Genomic DNA, 18,166 nt, shown 5'->3' with positions numbered 1-18,166 from the left:
TTCTCCCTGTGTGAGTCCCTCTCCTCCTAGAAGGCTCCCATCCTCGGGTGGAGGGCACGCTGTGTTAGACCTGCGGATAAACTGTGGAATTTTCTCACTGCTATGTTGGTGGTAAATATTCAGACCTCTCAGCTCATTGATTTCAGAAATCTGCATTAGTTTTGGATCTTTTGGTCACTGTAAAGAGAAGAGACACTCCAGGAGAGACCTCAGAATCAGTCATGTGTTAGAATCAGGGAAGGCCCAGAGACCCTGTGATAAAAACTAAGGATCGCACGACAGCCAGTTACAGACCCAGACATGAAATATCTTACGCCAAATCTCCAACAGAGCATATTTCATTGTACCAACCAGCCTATTTTCTCCTTTTTTTTGCTTTAGGTATTTAAAAGTATGATTCTAGAATCATTATGTCGTATACCTAAAACGAATATAATGTTATTATGTCTATTATGCCTCAATTAAAAACAATAGGATTATGAAAGACATGATTTTTAAACTCCTCAGTTAATAGCAGTGGACCAAACGTGTCTTGAACCTCTGTTTACAACCAGCTTCCTGTCATGTTGCCTTATGTCTGTTTATAAGGAGTTTTTGGTGAGCTGGCACCAGAACCTGAATCTTACAGGGATCAATGGCTAAATTTAAAAACTGGTGAATGTAGGGGTGCATGGGTGGCTCAATCGGTTAAGCATCCAACTCTTGATTTCCACTGAGGTCATGATCTCATGGTCTGTGGGTTCAAGCCCCACATCGTATCAGGCTCTGCATGGACAGTGTGGAGCCTGCTTGGGATTCTCTCTCCCTCTCTCTCTGTCCCTCCCTTGTTTCCTCTCTCTCTCTTAAAAAAAAAAAAATAAACAAAACAAAACAAAACAAAACAAAAAAAACTAGCGAACGTGGAACCAGCCAGTAACCTCTCCTGTCTACTTTCACTGCAGTGACACTCTTCTTGCCCTTAGCTGATGACCCTATGTCTACTTAGGCCCATAGGGAAGAATGTTCTCAACTTCCCACAACCACACCTCCCACCCAAAAATGAGTTTTAGTGCTTCAGAGTCTAATTTACACCCTAATAAAAAGGACAGTGTTATTATATACATTTATCCCCTAAGTCACTCATTGTCACTGAAGGAAAATAAGTGTGAATGCCTTCCTGCTGTTTGCATGCTCTTGTCAGCAGGCAGGTGGGCTGAAAAAAAGCAATTCTGGTTTATCTCTGGCCCACCTCCCTTAGAGAGGACCCTCAGCTAGGCACTTCCCTAACCCATGTAATGAAATGTAATGACCAATTTAATTGTCATGTTCAAGGATGGACATTACAGTATGGAGCTATCATAGCTCACTTGGATGGAGATGTAAAAATGCCAATTATACCGGAAGACAAGCAGAGTGCAATCAACAAACAGCAAACAAGGAAGAATCTAGGTCTTTGTCTTGACCTTCATAAACTTCTCCTGGGGTCAGGAGAGGACAGCAGATACCTTAGCGGTGCCCTGCTAACACCTGAATAGGAATACTGACTTTGCTTCATTTGTGTCTGAGACAGAGAGACAGTTGTTGGCCTTATTTTCACGGGTTCCCAAGGGAAAGTGTAGATCCTTGACCTGGTGAAGGGCTGTGGCTTAAATCTTACTAAGCCCTGGGGCGCCTTGGTGGCTCAGTCAGTTAAGTGTCTGACTTTGGCTCAAGTCATGATCTCACGGTTTGTGAGTTCAAGCCCCACGTCGGGCTCTGTGCTGACAGCTCAGAGCCTGGAGCCTGCTTTGGATTCTGTGTCTCCCTCTCTCTCTGCCTTTCCCCCACTTGTGCTCTGTCTGTCTGTCTGTCTCTCTCTCTCAAAAATAAATAAAATGTAAAAAAAAAAAAAAAAATCTTACTAAGCCCTTTGTAGCCTGGCCACAACTTATTTGACCAACCCCTACTGATGGATAACTGGGCAGTTTCTAATTTCTCAACATGACAAACAATGCTGTGATCAATATCTAAATCTTTGTGCATAACCATGACTATTCCCTAATGATAACTCCCTAGAAGTAGAATTGTTATGTTAAAAGGTATTCATGGGTAGGGGCACCTGGGTGGCTCAGTCGGTTGAAAGTCTGACTTCAGCTCTGGTCACAACCTCGCGGTTCGTGGGTTTGAGCCCCGCATCGGGCTCTGTGCTGACAGCTCAGAGCCTGGAGCCTGCTTCAGATTCTGTGTCTCCCTCTCTCTCTGCCCCTCCCCCACTCACACTTTATCTCTCTAAAAAATAAATAAGCATTAAAAAACAATTTTTTTTAAAAAGGTATTCATGTTTGGGGGCTTTCTTTTTGAGACATGTAATTGAATTGTCATCTAGAAATATTATAGCAACTTATCCTCATACTAGAGCTTATGAAAATCCTTATTTCCTTACATCCTTACCATTCATAGATTTAACTCATATATGCATATATGTATGTATATTTGGTTTTAATTGAAAGACTTATTTGTTTATAAATTTTTAATGTTTATTTTTGAAAGAGAGAGAGAGAGAGAGACAGCACGTGAGCAGGGGAGTGGCGGAGAGAGAGAGGTAGAAACAGAATCTGAAGTAGGCTCCAGGCTCTGAGCTGTCAGCACAGAGCCCGATGCGGGGCTCAAACTCCAGAACTGTAAGATCATGACCCGAGCCAAAGTCGGATGCTTAACTGACAGAGCCACTCAGGTGTCCCCCAAAGGACTTATTTTTTAATTTATAAACCGAACAACACAAACAGTATACAGTATGAATATAACTATTAATATAAATAGCATACTCCACAGTTTTATAGTTTTAAAATATTTTCATCTATTTGACAGACAAATGTGCTTTTATTATTTTTAAAATTTCTTTGATTACAAATGAGATTGGATATGTTTGTTTTCCAGTAGTATTCTTTCTTTCTTTAAGATTTTATTTTTAAGTAAACTCTATACTCAACGTGGGGCTTGAACCTATAACCCCAAGATCAAGAGTTGCATGTTCCACCAACTGAGCCAGCCAGGTGCCCCAGTAGCATTCCACTTTTTCTGATTTGCCTGTACATACCTGTTGCCCACTTTGCTACTGCTTAGCTCATCTCTGCTTATTGGTTTATTAGAGTAAATTCATATATCAAATGCGGTAAGAGTTTGCCATATATGTTGTAAATTTTTTTTTCTGGCCTGACATTTGCCTTTCAGATATGTTAATAAGGCCATCCTTATTTGGGGAATGAAACTAAGGGAGAACTAAATATCTTGGCCTAAAGACTAAGATGAAATAGGCCACAAATGGAAGTGTGTCCTTGAACGTTGTATAGTTACACCTCTAACCTGACATCAAACATAAAATAGAAGTCACCGTCATTAGCAGAGTGGTAGGGAATGCGATGGAGAAGCAGCTGGGGGACTGTCTGGAGAGACTTCTCCTAGAGGTGGGTGCTGAAAAGATGAGGCAGAAAATAGCCAGAGAAAGTCACACAAGAAAGGTGGGAAAAGCTGGGGGTTTCTATGCAAAAGAAAAGAAGGTATTCTTCCCTGGGTAGGGAGTCTTTATTAATGTGTGAATTGTCAATTTCCAATTAAGAGAATAGAGCTCATAGCTCCAGAGGCCAGAAAATATTTACCTGGTCTAAGAGCTCAGAAAACCAGAGGGTCCCCAGAGAATCTCAATGTGAACATCAAAAAATAATGTTGGCTCAGGACACCTGGGTGGCTCATTGGTTAGGCATCCAACTCTTGGTTTCGGCTCAGGTCGTGATCTCACGGTTCGTGAGATCCGGCCCTGCATCCAGGTCTGCACTGACAGCATGGTGCCTGCTTGGGATTCTGTGTCTCCCTCTCTATCTGCCCCTCGCCCACTGGTTCTCCCTCTCTCCTTCCCCATCTCTCTCTCAAAATAAATAAACATATAAAAAAAAGTGTTGCCTCATAAAATCTTGGGAAAAGTTTCCCTAAAAATGTAGCCCAGGCTGTGAAATATTCACAAGATTCAGAGTTTGAAAGTGTGGAGGGAGATAGTGTTTTCAGGTTCATAAACAATCCCTGGAATAAATGGTTCCTTCATAAACATATCAATAAAACCCCAGGGGAAGATGCCTGTGATGTCTTTTTGGATTTATCCACAATGCCAGGAGGATAAATATGGTAATCCAGCAATATGCCATAAGATTAATTCCTGGGGAAAGTTCTAGAAGAATGCACGGACACAAAAAATACCCTCCTGCAAGCTGGTGTTAGCAACCAGAAGTTGTGCAAGCCAGTCTGTCCGGTCATTCCCCCATAAGTTGACATGAAATGCAGAAGCCTTCAACAAACACCTACAAGGAAAGAGAGGGAAAGCCAGAGTAGCTCAACCTTGTGTTGGTCATATTTCAAGTAATTTAGAATTCCTGGACTGACACTTGACACTGAGCTTAGCTTGAAAGACTCAAGAGGAGGCTCCTGTTCCATACTTAGCCCCCCTATTCAATTCCACATTAAAACCTGTTCCACTTGACAGTATAAATTTCCTTGCTCTGTGTACAGAACGACCCTAATCTGTTCTATAATGTGTTGATTATCTTGTCAGGAGTTAACGATCTTGCTATTTCTACTTTGCACTCAGCGGCCCTGCTTTAATTATGCCAAGATATTAACATTCTGGTGCAGCCATTTCTCAATGTTTCTGGACATCATGAAATGTGATAGGAAATCTATCTCCTCTCATGCATCTTGTCTACACATTCGTTTTCTGGTTCCTGAATCCCTTTATAGCAGGGTGCCTTGTTATTTAATGGCCACCGATTTATAAATCTCTCTAGTAAATCAGAAACTTACTAGACTTGCTTTTCTATTTGGATGAACTTCTAAGTAGTGACCTTAAAACTTTCAGAACCCTTTGGGGAGCCTGGGTGGCTCAGTCGGTTAAGTGTCCGACTTCGGCTCAGGTCATGATCTCACAGTCTGTGGGTTTGAGCCCCACGTCGGGCTCTATGCTGACAGCTCCATGCTGGAGCCTGTTTCAGATTCTGTGTCTCCCTCTCTCTCTGCCCCTCCCCTGTTCATGCTCTGTCTCTGTCTCAAAAATAAAAAATAAACAGTAAAAAAACCAAAAGAACAACAACAACAAAACCTTTCAGAGCCCTAGATATATTTTTTAAAGCTTATTTATTTATTTTGAGAAAGAGAGAGAGTAGGGGAGGGTCAGAGAGAAGGAGAGAGACTGAGTATCCCAAGCAGGCTCTGTGCTGTTGATGCAGAGCCTGATGCGGGGTCTGAACCCATGAACCGTGAGATCATGACCTGAGCTGAAATCAAGAGTCAGATGCTTAACTGACTTAGCCCCCCAGGCACCCCAGAATCCTAGATATTCTACATCTAATGACATTTTCATCATTAAAAGGCAAAGTTAAAAGAAAGACTTTAAGAGCAGGAATCCAAATCACAGACTTAAATTTCAATTTTTTTTTTTTTTTTTGCTAAAAGAAGATTATTGTAAGAGGAAATAAGGAGCTAGAGAGAGCTATCCACAAGAACTGTGCTACACAACATGAAAAGACAGTTGCTGACACTAAGATGACTAAAGATATAGCATGTGGTAGAAGACACATAGTGGTCACCCTAAAACATGCCCTTATTACTTACAGAGTGATATGCTATTCTGATTTACATCATTAACTCCAGAGTCAGAACTTGAAGCCAAGTCTTCCTAGGCCACAAATCTCATTGTAACAAGACACAAGTTATGATTTATTAAAGATTCAGAGAGGAAGGAGTACTTGAGATGGACTTTGAGAAAAGAGTGATCTCAGCAATGATGATTCTTGCAGCATGATCAGTGGGAGACACTTGTTGTTGATGAACCCTTTGTGGGAGGGAGGCGGGGGTCAGGAGGTGAGCATTTAAGGAACAAGAAACTGCACCAGAGCATAGATAGTAATCGAGGACGCATTTTCCAAGAAGTCTGAAGACAAAACATGCGATTGGGTGGCAATTTAAATGGGTAAAAGGTAAGGGGTGGCTGGGTGGCTCAGTCGGTTGAGCGTCCAACTTTGACTCAGGTCACGATCTCGTGGTTTGTGAGTTCGAACCCCACGTCGGGCTCTGTGCTGATGGCTCAGAGCCTGGAGCCTGCTTCAGATTTTGTGTCTCGCCCTCTCTGCCCTTCTCATGCTCATGCTCTCTCTCTCTCTCTGTCTCTCAATAATAAATAAACTTTAGAAGAATTTTTTAATGGGTAAAAGGTAAAAGGAAGGTTTGTTGTTCGTCTGTGTGGCCGACATAGGTTGACAGTGTATAAAGGACTCGTGGATATTGAAGATTTTTGAGAGAGGAATAATTTAGGAAATAAAATCCCAGAGGAGGCAGGATGGATAGATGGACGGGCTGGTTTTGACTAAGAGCAAGGACAATACTTCCTCTGTCATATGCACCAGGTGACCAAGAGAAGCAGGTGAGGATTCAGAAAGAAACAGAATTGAAGGGGTTGGTGTTGAAAGCCTTCGTCCTTTTGGGACATGAATCTGTGAGGTCATGTTCTAAGACTGAGGTGGGAAGAATCCAGTTGGGAAGCTGCAAGTGAAGACGAATCCGAACATCTGGGGGCGAGGAAAGAGAAAGGAATTCAACGAGAGAGGAGAGGAATGGAAGGCTTTCCCAGAAGCATGGAGGGGACATTGGAGATGAGTCTTATTTTCTCCAGCTGTGCTGAGAACCCCAGCACATAGGGGGAAGGGGGAATATATAGGGGGAAGATTATATAGGGGGCAGAAGATGAAAGTAGATGCCGAGCATTCCCAGAAATCGAGAGGACAGAGGTGGGAGAAGCCAGGACTGGGGGCGGAAGTGAGCATCACTGACCAGGAACACAGAACAGAAACCGGAGAAGCTGCACTGGGGGGCAGGGAAGGCATCTAGAAAATCGAGACGCCTGGTTAAAACCTCCTATCAGTCATTGGGAATAGGGAAATGATCCGATGTAAGGGTGGGAAGTTGTTTCCAAGGGGAGAGTTACAGCTTTTGGTTTTAACAAATATCATCGCAAAAAGTCCCAAGGCAGACGTTGCATATACGTGCCTCCGTGTGGCCTTATATCTGCTCCAGGAGGGTACTCTTGCCTGTAAGTGCTCCAACTCCTAATCCTCACAGGACAACTTGTTCAGGTGCCCGCCTACTAGTGATTATGGTTTCTGTGATCCAAAGGCAGAAGCACTTCATCTTTCTTCTTCCTTGGGCTTCTGTGTTCTTCCTTGCTGTCAGCCCGCATTCACTGACAGCTCAGTTCCCCTTTCCAACTATTTGTTGAGTGCTCACGGTCTTACAGAAATTGTGTTCACATTAGAAATTTAAAAATAAATAAGACAAGGCTCTCTGTTCTCCAGAAGCTTATGGTCTGATTAATGCAGATAGGCAGGTAAGTGGACAACTTCAATATAATGCGTTAAACATCACGATAGTCATCTGATGCTAACAGGGGCTGCATGAGACAAGGGTTCTATGTTAAAACACCACCTTACACGAGGTTCAGCAGGATTCTACAGTGTAGAACTTACCAGAGGTTCTAACATGTTACCGTGCGTTGTGAATCTTCCATGTGTGTATGGAAGAGATCTAGTGTGCAAAAGTTCCCCCAAACTCATCTGACCACAGAAAAAATTTTTCAATGGAATGCAAAAGATTTGTACTCCAGGAGACATATCTTAAGAAGTGCTGATATAAGGTTCTTGCACTAGTAAAAAAAAAAAAAAAAAAAAAAAAAGAAAGATTTATATTTTCTCAGACTGGCCAGCTGAAGGTTTTCTCCAAATCCATAAATGACTTTTAAAGTTTATTTGCTTTTTAATCATATAACAGAGCAAAGATGTGGACTTAGAAGGCTTTACCATTAATGAGCTGATCATTAAGCCAGGCCTGGATAGAACAGAAGGTCTGGTCCTTCTCTCATTAACGGACCATTTAACGTTCTTTCCCAAAAGAAATATTTAATGAACACAATATTGAGTTGCTCCCCGAGCTTCTAATTAACAGACCACTTGAAGATCTTTGTTAAAGAGAAAAGTCGCTTCAGGCCAGGAGATACTGCAGGACCTAGTATACATTCTACAGCGGCCGAGCATAATTTTAAACTAAGGATTTAAATACATAAAGGCTAATGTTTGCACTCTGTCTTTATGGGATTCCTGACAACGACTTTCTGGTCTCTCCTGACATTTGGTTTTTAGGAAAAGCATTTTGGAGTGAATTGCTCCCTCTCCTCATTATCGTCCCTAGTGGACAAAAATCTCAAGATAACTCTTGATTACCTGCCCTCCAGTTAGTAATGTGCTGGGGAAAAACAGATCAAGAAAACCATTTCACGATTCATGCCCTTTCAAAATGTTTCTAAAATGCTAAGAAACTTATTGCAGGCGCTCGTGATTGTAAAAGCAGCCATTTCATTAAGAAAGCCTACTACTATTAAAATACTTAACTCTGACCCGATTTTTAAAGAATATTTTGCAGCAAAAATCAAAGTGCAAAATTATCCACATACTAAAGAGATGTCGCTCATGAAATCTTATGAAATTCAGGACCTAGAAAAAATATGCTTTAAAAAAAATTTTTTTTAAATCTTTATTTATTTTTGAGAGAGAGAGTGTGTGAGCAGGGGAGGAGCAGAGAGGGAGACACAGAATCTGAAGCAGGCTCCAGGCCCTGAGATGTCAGCACAGAGCCGGATGCAGAGCTCAAACTCACGAACCCTGAGATCATGACCTGAGCCGAAGTCGGATGCCCAACCGACTGAGCCACCCACGTGCCCCTAGAAAAAAATATTCTTTAGTCTCATTCTCTTGCTCTCCCTCTGTCTGGATTCAGTTAATTTAATAAATGCCAACTATATGCCAGGTGCTATGCTAAGGGCTTTACTTGAGGCATTTCATTTGTTCTCCACCATAATCCCTTGAGATAGATGCTAATAATACACCCATTTTACATATGGAGAAAAGTGAGGCTCAGCAAGATCACATGACAAGCCCAAATTACGAAGGTGTAAATGGTAGAGAACCCACTCACGAGAACTCTTAAGCATTGCACTGTATCTGCCTCTACCCTACACCTCTCTCCTTTGTCTCCAGTGATCCACCATGAACTCTCATCCCTTGTAGGAGCCAAAGTTATTTCTATAATCGAACCACTGAGCATTAAAATAAAACTCTAGAAATTTTTAGAAATCTTGAGTTAGAGCTGAGCTCTCTTTCTTACCCGATCCTAGACATTCAGCCAGGAAAGGGCTGGGGGGCATAAAGGCCTGGTGTAAAAATCATGGATTCTGAATTCAGAAAGACCTGGATTTACCTCTCAGCTCTGAGAGCCCTGTGTGCTACCGAACAACGTCCTTAGTTTTCTGCCTGAGTTTTCCTCATCTGTTAAGTGGGGCTACATTCCTTTCTTCCTAGGGCGCCATAGCATCAATGCACATCGCGTGCTTCGCATGGTGCCCGGCGCAAGGAAAGTGTTCTACGAAAGTTCCTGTTCCTGCGGGCAGCTGTGACAGCACTGCTCAGAACCTGTCCATACAGCTACTTTGCTAGAATGGCCTCAGGGAAATTGTTGCCATAGCTACCATTCCTTCAACCGAGCTCTACAGCTCTACGTTACAGTTTCTCTCAAACATTAGGCTATCTACAGAAAGAGCAGGGGGTTATTAACCAAACAAGCTCGCTGTCCTTAAAATAGGCTAGGTAAGAACTACTAGGGGAAAGAAAGGTATGGAAGCATCCAGAGCGGAAAGCAAACGGGAAGGCGCAGATGAGGTAACGTATAGGTATTAGGAGTAAGAAAAGAAACATGCAGGGAGAGGCTAAAAGTGTTGACTTCTCTGAGCCCACGCTGCCTCTCATTCAGCTCAGCTCTGGGCTCCCACGACTCATTCATGAAAGCAGGTTATACTATTGGTGCAAATGTAAGGGGTTATTGTTGTTATTATTTTGAATATGCAGCATAGATACTCAAACATACCTACCAAACATTTCCACCCAGGAGAATTGGGACCAGGAGGAAGCCAGGTGTAGTCAAAACGCAAATATAAGGCTTCAAGCTCAGGAACAAGTAGGAAATCACAGCCATTCACTCTCTTTGAGTTGGGCCCGACTTCTCACACTTGACCTCACACTCCATGAGGACATGAAGCAGAGGCAGAGAAGGTTCTTGCCAAAAATGGTACAATAAGCCCTGAGCTTAGGTATTCACTTCTAGCAGAACGTGACCTTGGGTCGGGTGCACTCTGCACTCTAGGACAGCAAGGACACTGAAAGCAAACAGCTCACTTCCCTTGCAGGAGTGTGGTAAGAACGAAATAAAGTAACAGGAGGTACCTATGCCCCAAGGCACATTGGGGGGCCTCACTTTCTGCAGCTGCCCGAGAACAAGCCTTCCCCGACACTGGATAGAAACGCCGAGCCATCTACCTGTGCCAAAGCGCAGGCTTCAGAGCTAGACAGACATGCGTGAAACCCTGCTCTGCCACTTACCGGCCTTGGAGAGTCCACTCATTCATTCTTTTATTTTTCATTTTTCATTGTTATTTTCATTATTTACCCATGTAGCCACTGACCACATAGATAGCGAACTAAATCCATTGAACAAAATGCTCCCGATGACCTACTTTGCATCTGGCACAGTGTTAGAGGCTGCAGATACAGAAATGAACGAGACTGAGAAAGTCCCTGCCCTCGGGAAGGTTATGTTTTTATGGGGAGATGGACGATGGGCATTTTAAAAGCTTCCCAGAGGGTCAACAAGCACTGTTCAAAAGTCAGAACCCGGAAGTCATCCCATAGACAATTAGCGAACAATTGTGATCCAAATAGCTGCTAGGTTTTGGGTTCTACCTGACAAAAGTAAGGAAGAAACAGACTGAAAAAAGTAAGAGAATGTCGGGGACCCTGGTGGGTCTGTTGGTTAAGCATCCGACTCTTGATTTCTGCTCAGGTCATGATCTCACGGTTTCTGAGTTCGAGCCCCCCATTGGGCTCTCAGCTCTCAGCACAAAGCCTACTTCAGATCCTCTGTCTTCCTCTCTCTCTGCCCCTTCCCAACTCACTCACACTCTCTCTCAAAAATAAATAAACATTTAAAAAATTTAAAAAAGGGTCGCCTGAGTGGCTCAGTTGGTTAAGCGTCCAGCTTCGGTTTCGGTCACGATCTCATGGTTTGTGAGTTTGGGCCCCATGTCTGGCTCTGTGCTGACAGCTCAGAGCCTGGAGCCTTCTTTGGATTCTGTATCTCCCTCTCTCTCTGTCTCTCTCTGTCCCTGCTCACACTCTGTCTCTCTCTGTTTCTTAAAATGAATAAACATTAAAAAAATTTTTTTAATTAAAAAAAGAAAGAGTCAGAGACTGCCATTCATCCATGAAAAAGAACGAAACCTTGCCATAGGTAACAACACAGACCTTGAGGGCATTATGCTCAGAGAAATAAGAGACAAGCAAATGTTATGTGATCTCACCTATATGCGGAATCTAAATAAGAAAAGAAAAGAAATCCAAGCTTATAGATATGGAGAACAAATCAGTGGTTGCCAGAGGTCAGGGATAGAGGGTGGGTGAAATAATGAAGGGGGTCAAAAGGTACAAACTTCCAGTTGTAAGAGAAACAAATCACGGGGATGTAATGTGCAGCATGGTGACTACAGTCAACAATACTGTGTTGCATATTTAAAAGTTGCTGAGCGACTAGATCTTAAAAGCTCTCATCACAAGAACAAATCTGTACCTGTGTGGTTGCCACAGGTTAGACTCATTGTGGTGATCATTTCACAATATAAGCCAATATTGAATCATTAGACTGTACACCTGAAACTAATATAAAGCCACATGTCAATTACATCTCTATTATGAAAAGTCCTAAGATCGCAAAGCCCACAAAGGGTAGCATGACGATCCGAAACCAGAGAGACTCCCGTGTCTGTGCTCCTCATCGCTGTGTTACACTGTCTCCAAGAGGATGAACAAGAGGCTTAAGATGCCGATTCTGGGGAGTGGGGCCAGAGAAGCGTTCTCTGTGGAAGTGAGGTTTCAAGCCATGAGCGACTTAAGAAGAGTCTAGGCAGAGGAGACGAGGTGTGCAGCCGCCCAGGGCGGGAGGCAGTGCTGTGTTCCAGTTGAGCATCTGACTTCGGCGCAGGTCATGATCTCGAGGTTCTCGAGTTTGAGCCCTGCGTCGGGCTCTGCTGGCAGTGTGGGGCCTGCTTCAGAGACCTCTGTCTCCCTGTCTCTCTACCCCTCCCCCACTCGTTCTCTCTGTCTCTGTCTCTCTCAAAGATAAACATTTAAAAAAATAGAACTAAAAACCGTAAGAGAGAGAAAAGAAGAACTAAAGTCCTTATCTTTCGTAGCAGGGAATGCTATTCAAGTTCGTGAATCGAGAAACAGAGGTGGAAATACAACATTTAAAACTAAAGAGGAAAATGTCCCCGAATCGGGAAGAAAACCACCAGAAAAAGATGCTGAATTGGAGTTTGAATTCAGGGGGAGGGAGGAGTGAGGGCAACTGACTTTTCATGCGATCCCTTCTCTGAAACAGTCTGTATCTTACTTCCACCTGTGGATGTTACATAAGTCAACTGTAGTTTCCTGCCTTCCTTAATGCATGCCCCTGTGGTGGCCGTCAGATGGCTCTCTCTCACTCTCTGAGGAGCTGCGACCTGCTAAAAACTTGCGGCCACCTTCAGACACGTGTCCAGCGTTTTCTAGTGTTCAGTTGTATCATCTCTTCATGGGTTTTGAGGCTTTATCCATGACTCGGCTTCTACGACGGTAAGAACTTCCCTGCCCCCACCGGATCCACATTCAGCTTTCTTTCTGCGGTCAGGAAGGGACAGGGAGGCTGCTGGGAGGGGCTGGAAGTCAGCCAAAGAGGAAAAGGGCGAGTTGCCCAGCGCATCCTTATTGGCTGGGGGGCCTGCTCCTGTTCCATGGGTGTCAGGGACCAGCAGGGACTCACCCTGAAGGAGCAGGCAGGTTCCTAAACACCTCATGTGTGTGTGAGTAGAGGATATAGGGGGACAGGGTGAAGTGGGGTGGGTGGGGGCATCAGTAGGAATTAGCATCCAGATGGCCTGAACCTAGTCCCCCCCCACACACACCAGCTCAGCTGGGCCTCTCCTGTCATTATCTTTTCTATGTCCAATCGGTAAAATGACTATTTTTCTCCCTTGCATGAGACAGTGAGATTGTACTGTTATTAGTTGCTTACATATCTGTATCTTAATCTTTTATCATTTGTCACCACCTCCTCAAAGGCAGGATGTAAGCCTCGTTCATCTTTATATCCCCTGCACTGAGCACATACCTAATAAATGTTGGTTGAATAAAGGAACAAATAAATGAATAAATGAATGAAAGCCGAATTAATGAATAAAACGCTTATTATATCCCCCCTTTTTAAAAAACATTAGCAAAACAGAGTATGGAGTATAACAAAAATTTCATTACTTTCTGGCGCATCCTTGATTATGTGAATCTGGTACGTGTCTGCTCATGTGTGTATGTTACCATAACTACTTGCCAGAGTTACATAATTAATCATGGGAAACAGTTTAAGCCTTTGGGATCCCTAAGAGGCAGACAGGCTTGGATACCTCCTAGAGAAACAGATCAAAGAGCAAAGTCAATGACATGTATGGAAAGATAGGCTCCCTCAGGAAATGTTAGGAATTGGCTAGGAGTCAGCTTAGAGTATGAGTCTAGACTAGGACGGAGTAGGAATGTGGCACCAGAATCATCAACTAGCTTTCCCTGGGTAATAACCCAGGAGGTGAGCCAAATATCTGTTTTGTCAGGGGAACAAAGTCTGATGGAGTTAAGAAGGGGATAGGGATACCTATAATGACACTACCTATTTAATCAGCATAAAAATAAGAGAAGCTGCAGTCAGGAGGCTGTGGTAAACCTTTATGCTTACATTCTTCTAGAGGTATAAATTGGCTCAACCCCTTCTAGAAGTAAGTCATGGAGGCGGCCCTGTCATTATAAGCACAATTTCGTCTTGCCTAGCAATGGAAAAGAACTTTGTAAAGATTTTCAAAGATCTTGGATTAATCATTGAGAAAATTTAATCATGCCCTGGTGGGTATTCCAATGGACTAAAAGTAACCAGGAATCATTATGATGGGGATGGCATACCAAATTTCCATAGCAGAAAGTTATGGATGGATCAAGTCATGATTCCGTCTGGATGGTTACAACTAAGACAATCTTGAGCCATTAATGTTCGTGAAGAAGCTTTCATTGTTCTTCCAGGTTTGGATCTTTCCTGAGGGAAGCTGGACTTTGGATTAATTCCTAGTTAGTAAATGTGATCAACTGACTGATCCGTTCACTGAACAATTTTTTCTGAGCTCCCCTTGTGTGAGTCATTTGTTTGAAGGAAGGGACCTTTCTGACCCATCTTTAGCCCATCTTTCTCAGAATGTAGATTCGTGAGATATTTTCTGGTTGAATGAGGGGCTGAAAAAAAACCGGATTTGCCCATACTGGTTTCATGTCTGGGTTGTAGCTGACAGAATTTATTGCCTCTGTAAAGCTTCCTTAAGTTTAAGAGTTGTTCAGCTTGGGAGACTATAGTTTTCTTTTATATTCCTCTTGCAGTAAAGCTCTCTTTGTATTCTCATCACTATCAAAATCAGCCGCTGATGGTACCCTTACAAGTGAATCCTCTCTGTCTGGGTTGGCTCTCATTTTTTTGCTGAGCTTCCCTATTCTGTGTTAAGATAAAGCTTTGGAGGGGCACCTGGGTGCCTCAGTCGATTGAAAGTCCGACTTCGGCCCAGGTCATGATCTCATGGTTTGTGAGTTTGAGCCCTGCGTTTGGCTCTGTGCTGATGGCTCAGAGTCTGAAGCCTGCTTCAGATTCTGTGTCCCCCTCTCTCTCTGCCCCTCCCCAACTCACACTCTGTCTCTCAAAAAATGAATAAACATTAACAAAAAGTTAAAAAAAAATAAAGCAATTAGTATTCCCACAGGCACACATGTGTATTGTGTGTGTGTGTGTGTGTGTGTGTGTGTGTGTGTGTAAAAGAGAGAGAGAGAGAATTCTGGTTTCAAATTAAAGTTTAGCTGTTGAACCTGGACTGTTTATATATTCCCCGCCTTCGGTCTAGTCTCAGGGAATCTAAGAAATAAACAAGTGAATCCTCTAGGTGGCCATGTTTCTGAGACAGAAAACTGAAAAGAACTTGTATGTAATATCATTCGTGCATGGCTCGGATACAGTGTAGTGGTGGGGCTTTCACTTTGAACAGAAGAAAAATAACACGTCGGCCAGGTGAAAATAAACAGAAATTCACTGACCCAGCCCAGACACGGAAGGGGAGCAAAGGGTTTTGCTGGCTCTACTGTACCTTGGTTGGCATAGGCTTCTTGAAGGTGATTTCAGCTTGCATCCAGACACCCCTTGGAGACTCCAGCACAGACCAAATTTTCTCTTGAACTACGTGGTTCTCTTCAAAGATGTAAACTGCTAGGGTGTCACTCATTTTTAAAAACCCATAGATGGCATAATAAAAACGTAGACAATACTGCAAATTTCCTGGCAGGGATGGACCGTAGAGCCTTCCAATGTAGCCAGGCTGAGATGTAAACTTTGTGTTGGCCAGCAAGTAATACCCTGCGAACCGGACAGAACATTCAGGAAATCAGCAACGAAAAACTTACATAATCTAGCCCAGATTATCAAATGGAAAAATCTGGCTGAAAGTAGTGGAATTTGCCAACAGAGACTATTTCCATAAGCTTAAAAAATTTTTTTTTCAATGTTTATTTTTTTTTGAGAGAGAGAAACAGAGAGTGTGAGTGGGCGAGGGGCAGAGAGAGAGGGAGACACAGAATCTGAAGCAGACTCCAGGCTCCGGACTCCAGTACCCGTCAGCACAGAGCCTGATGCGGGGCTCGAACCCATAAGCCGTGAGATCATGACTGGAGCCAAAATCGGCTGCTTAACCAACTGAGCCTCCCAGGCGCCCCTCCATAGGCTTTAAATGATAGAATATGTTTTGTTAAATCTGTGGCTTAAAAGTGACAGAATATATCCATGTGACTCTATTACAAATAACACTTCTCCAGTTCTAAGTAAACTTCATAAACCAGTGTAGATGTCCACCTGGATATGCTCAGGTTCCAGGCATCGGTGAGGATTTGTGCTTTTCATGAAGCAAAAGGGATATAATCATCTTGGGACTCCAGCTTCCTGGGGCAACCAGGTGATACAGAGGGCATACCAGGTCCTAGTGAATGGGAGGCCCAGAGCAGATTTTTCCTTCTTATCTCTGCAGCGACCAGTGGAGATACAGAGATTACAGGCTGGCCTGGCAGTTCTTGGAATTTGGATGCTTTCACATGAGTAGTGTTATGGACTGAATTCTGTTGTCCCCCAAATCTATGTTGTTGCAGCCTGCCATTCAACCAGAAAATATCTCTCAAGTACCTAATCTGTGCAAAAAAAGGGTCCAAAGAAGAATAATTCTTTCTTCTAAATAACAAAAAGAAACATAAGGTCAAGAACCTCCCCTCTCACCCAGCTTCAGACCCCCAGGGTAAACTTAAAACAGATCCATGCGTTCTAGAAAACCTGGGTAGAAATGAAAAAAATAATACTCTACTTTTCTTTCTTTCCTTCTTCTGTTCCTCCCCCATCAATTTTTCCCCCTTTTTTTGATAGTCACACATCTGCCTTTATTGGGAGCAGCAGGTGGGACACCCCCAGAAAAAGTAAAAAAAAATTAATTTACAAAACCAGGGATTCAGTGACGCCTCCTGGTTGGAACCCTTGGGAACGCACACAGACACCAACCCAGGGCAGCAGGAAGAGGACTCCAAAGCCCATGAAGGCCAAGCCACCACGGAGATGAGGAGCTCTCTGTAGGTATCCTGAGTGTATGTGGAGGAGTAACCTCATACTAAAGAACCAAGCCATGAAGAACATGCCAATGGCCAACGGCACCACGTCAGATGCGGAAAGACAGGCCGGTTCACTGGGCTGGTGTATCTGCTCATGGCCTCGAGCTCCATTTTGCCAGGCACAGGGTAAGCCACAGCTCTGCCACTGGAATAACGTGTCAGCTCTTTTGATTGCCTCAGTGTTCATTTAGTTTAGTTTCACCCAATTATTTAATTCATGTGGCAAAAGGTTCTTGGGTTATTTCCTGTGCGTGGTGGTATGGACTGAGTCGTGTCCCCCTAAAATCCACTGACTGAAAACCTAATTCCCAATGCAACTTTATTTGAAGATTGGGCCCTTAAGGAGGTAATTAAATGAGGTTATGAGGGTGAAGTCTTAATCATATAGAAATGGTGTCCTCCTGAGAGGAAGAGACACCAGAGACCTGTCTCTCTCTCTTTTTTGTAATGTTTACTTATTTTTGAGAAACAGAGAGAGACAAAGTGCAAATGGGGGAGGGGCAGAGAGAGAGGGAGACACAGAATTGGAAGCAGGCTCCAGGCTCCGAGCTGTCAGCACAGATGTGGGGCTCAAACCCCCAGACTGTGAGATCACGACCTGAGCTGAAGTTGGAGGCTTAACCGACTGAGCCACCCAGGTGCCCGGAGACCTCTCTTTCTCTCTTCACGTATACATGTGGAGCAAAGGCCATGTCAGGACACAATGAGAAGGCGCCATCTATCTACAAGGCAGGAAGTAAGGTCTCGCCAGAAACCAACCCTGACAACATCTGTGTCTAGAACTTTCCACCTCCAGAACTGTGAGGAAACACCGTTCTGCTGTTCAGGTCACACAGTCTGTGGTACTTCACTGGGCCACCGGGGCAGATTAGTAGGGGTGGCCATGCATAGTCACAGCAACATTCTTGAAACATGAATTTAATTCTACTCTTCTCGGGTGGCGCAGTCGGTTAAGCATCCGACTTCAGCCAGGTCACGATCTTGCGGTCCGGGAGTTCAAGCCCCGCGTCAGGCTCTGGGCTGATGGCTCAGAGCCTGGAGCCTGTTTCCGATTCTGTGTCTCCCTCTCTCTCTGCCCCTCCCCTGTTCATGCTCTGTCTCTCTCTGTCCCAAAAATAAATAAACGTTGAAAAAAATTTTTTTTTAATTCTACTCTTCTCTTCCCTAAAATCTTTGACTGGTTTCTCATTTACTTTATAAAAAAATCCCCAAATGCTTACTCTGGCCTGCCATGCCATGGTCTACCTCCTAACTTCATTTTC

General features: G+C 43.6%; 1 protein-coding gene and 1 pseudogene across 2 annotated transcripts in view; both read right to left on the bottom strand.

Annotated features, from left to right (window-relative positions):
- Positions 1-18,166, bottom strand: part of MAMDC2 (MAM domain containing 2) — a 154,383-nt gene that overhangs the window by 40,544 nt on the left and 95,673 nt on the right. For both annotated transcript variants that reach the window (XM_043566928.1, XM_043566929.1), the window contains exon 9: positions 15,350-15,615. In XM_043566928.1, coding sequence (XP_043422863.1) covers positions 15,350-15,615 — 266 coding nt within the window. The remainder of the gene's footprint in view (positions 1-15,349; positions 15,616-18,166) is intronic.
- Positions 15,990-17,392, bottom strand: LOC122475192 (annotated as a pseudogene).

This window comes from Prionailurus bengalensis, chromosome D4, assembly GCF_016509475.1.
Source record: "Prionailurus bengalensis isolate Pbe53 chromosome D4, Fcat_Pben_1.1_paternal_pri, whole genome shotgun sequence".
NCBI classification, from domain to species: domain Eukaryota; kingdom Metazoa; phylum Chordata; class Mammalia; order Carnivora; family Felidae; genus Prionailurus; species Prionailurus bengalensis.
Note: the sequence above shows the minus strand (reverse complement) of the source record. Positions and strands in the feature narration are given on the sequence as shown.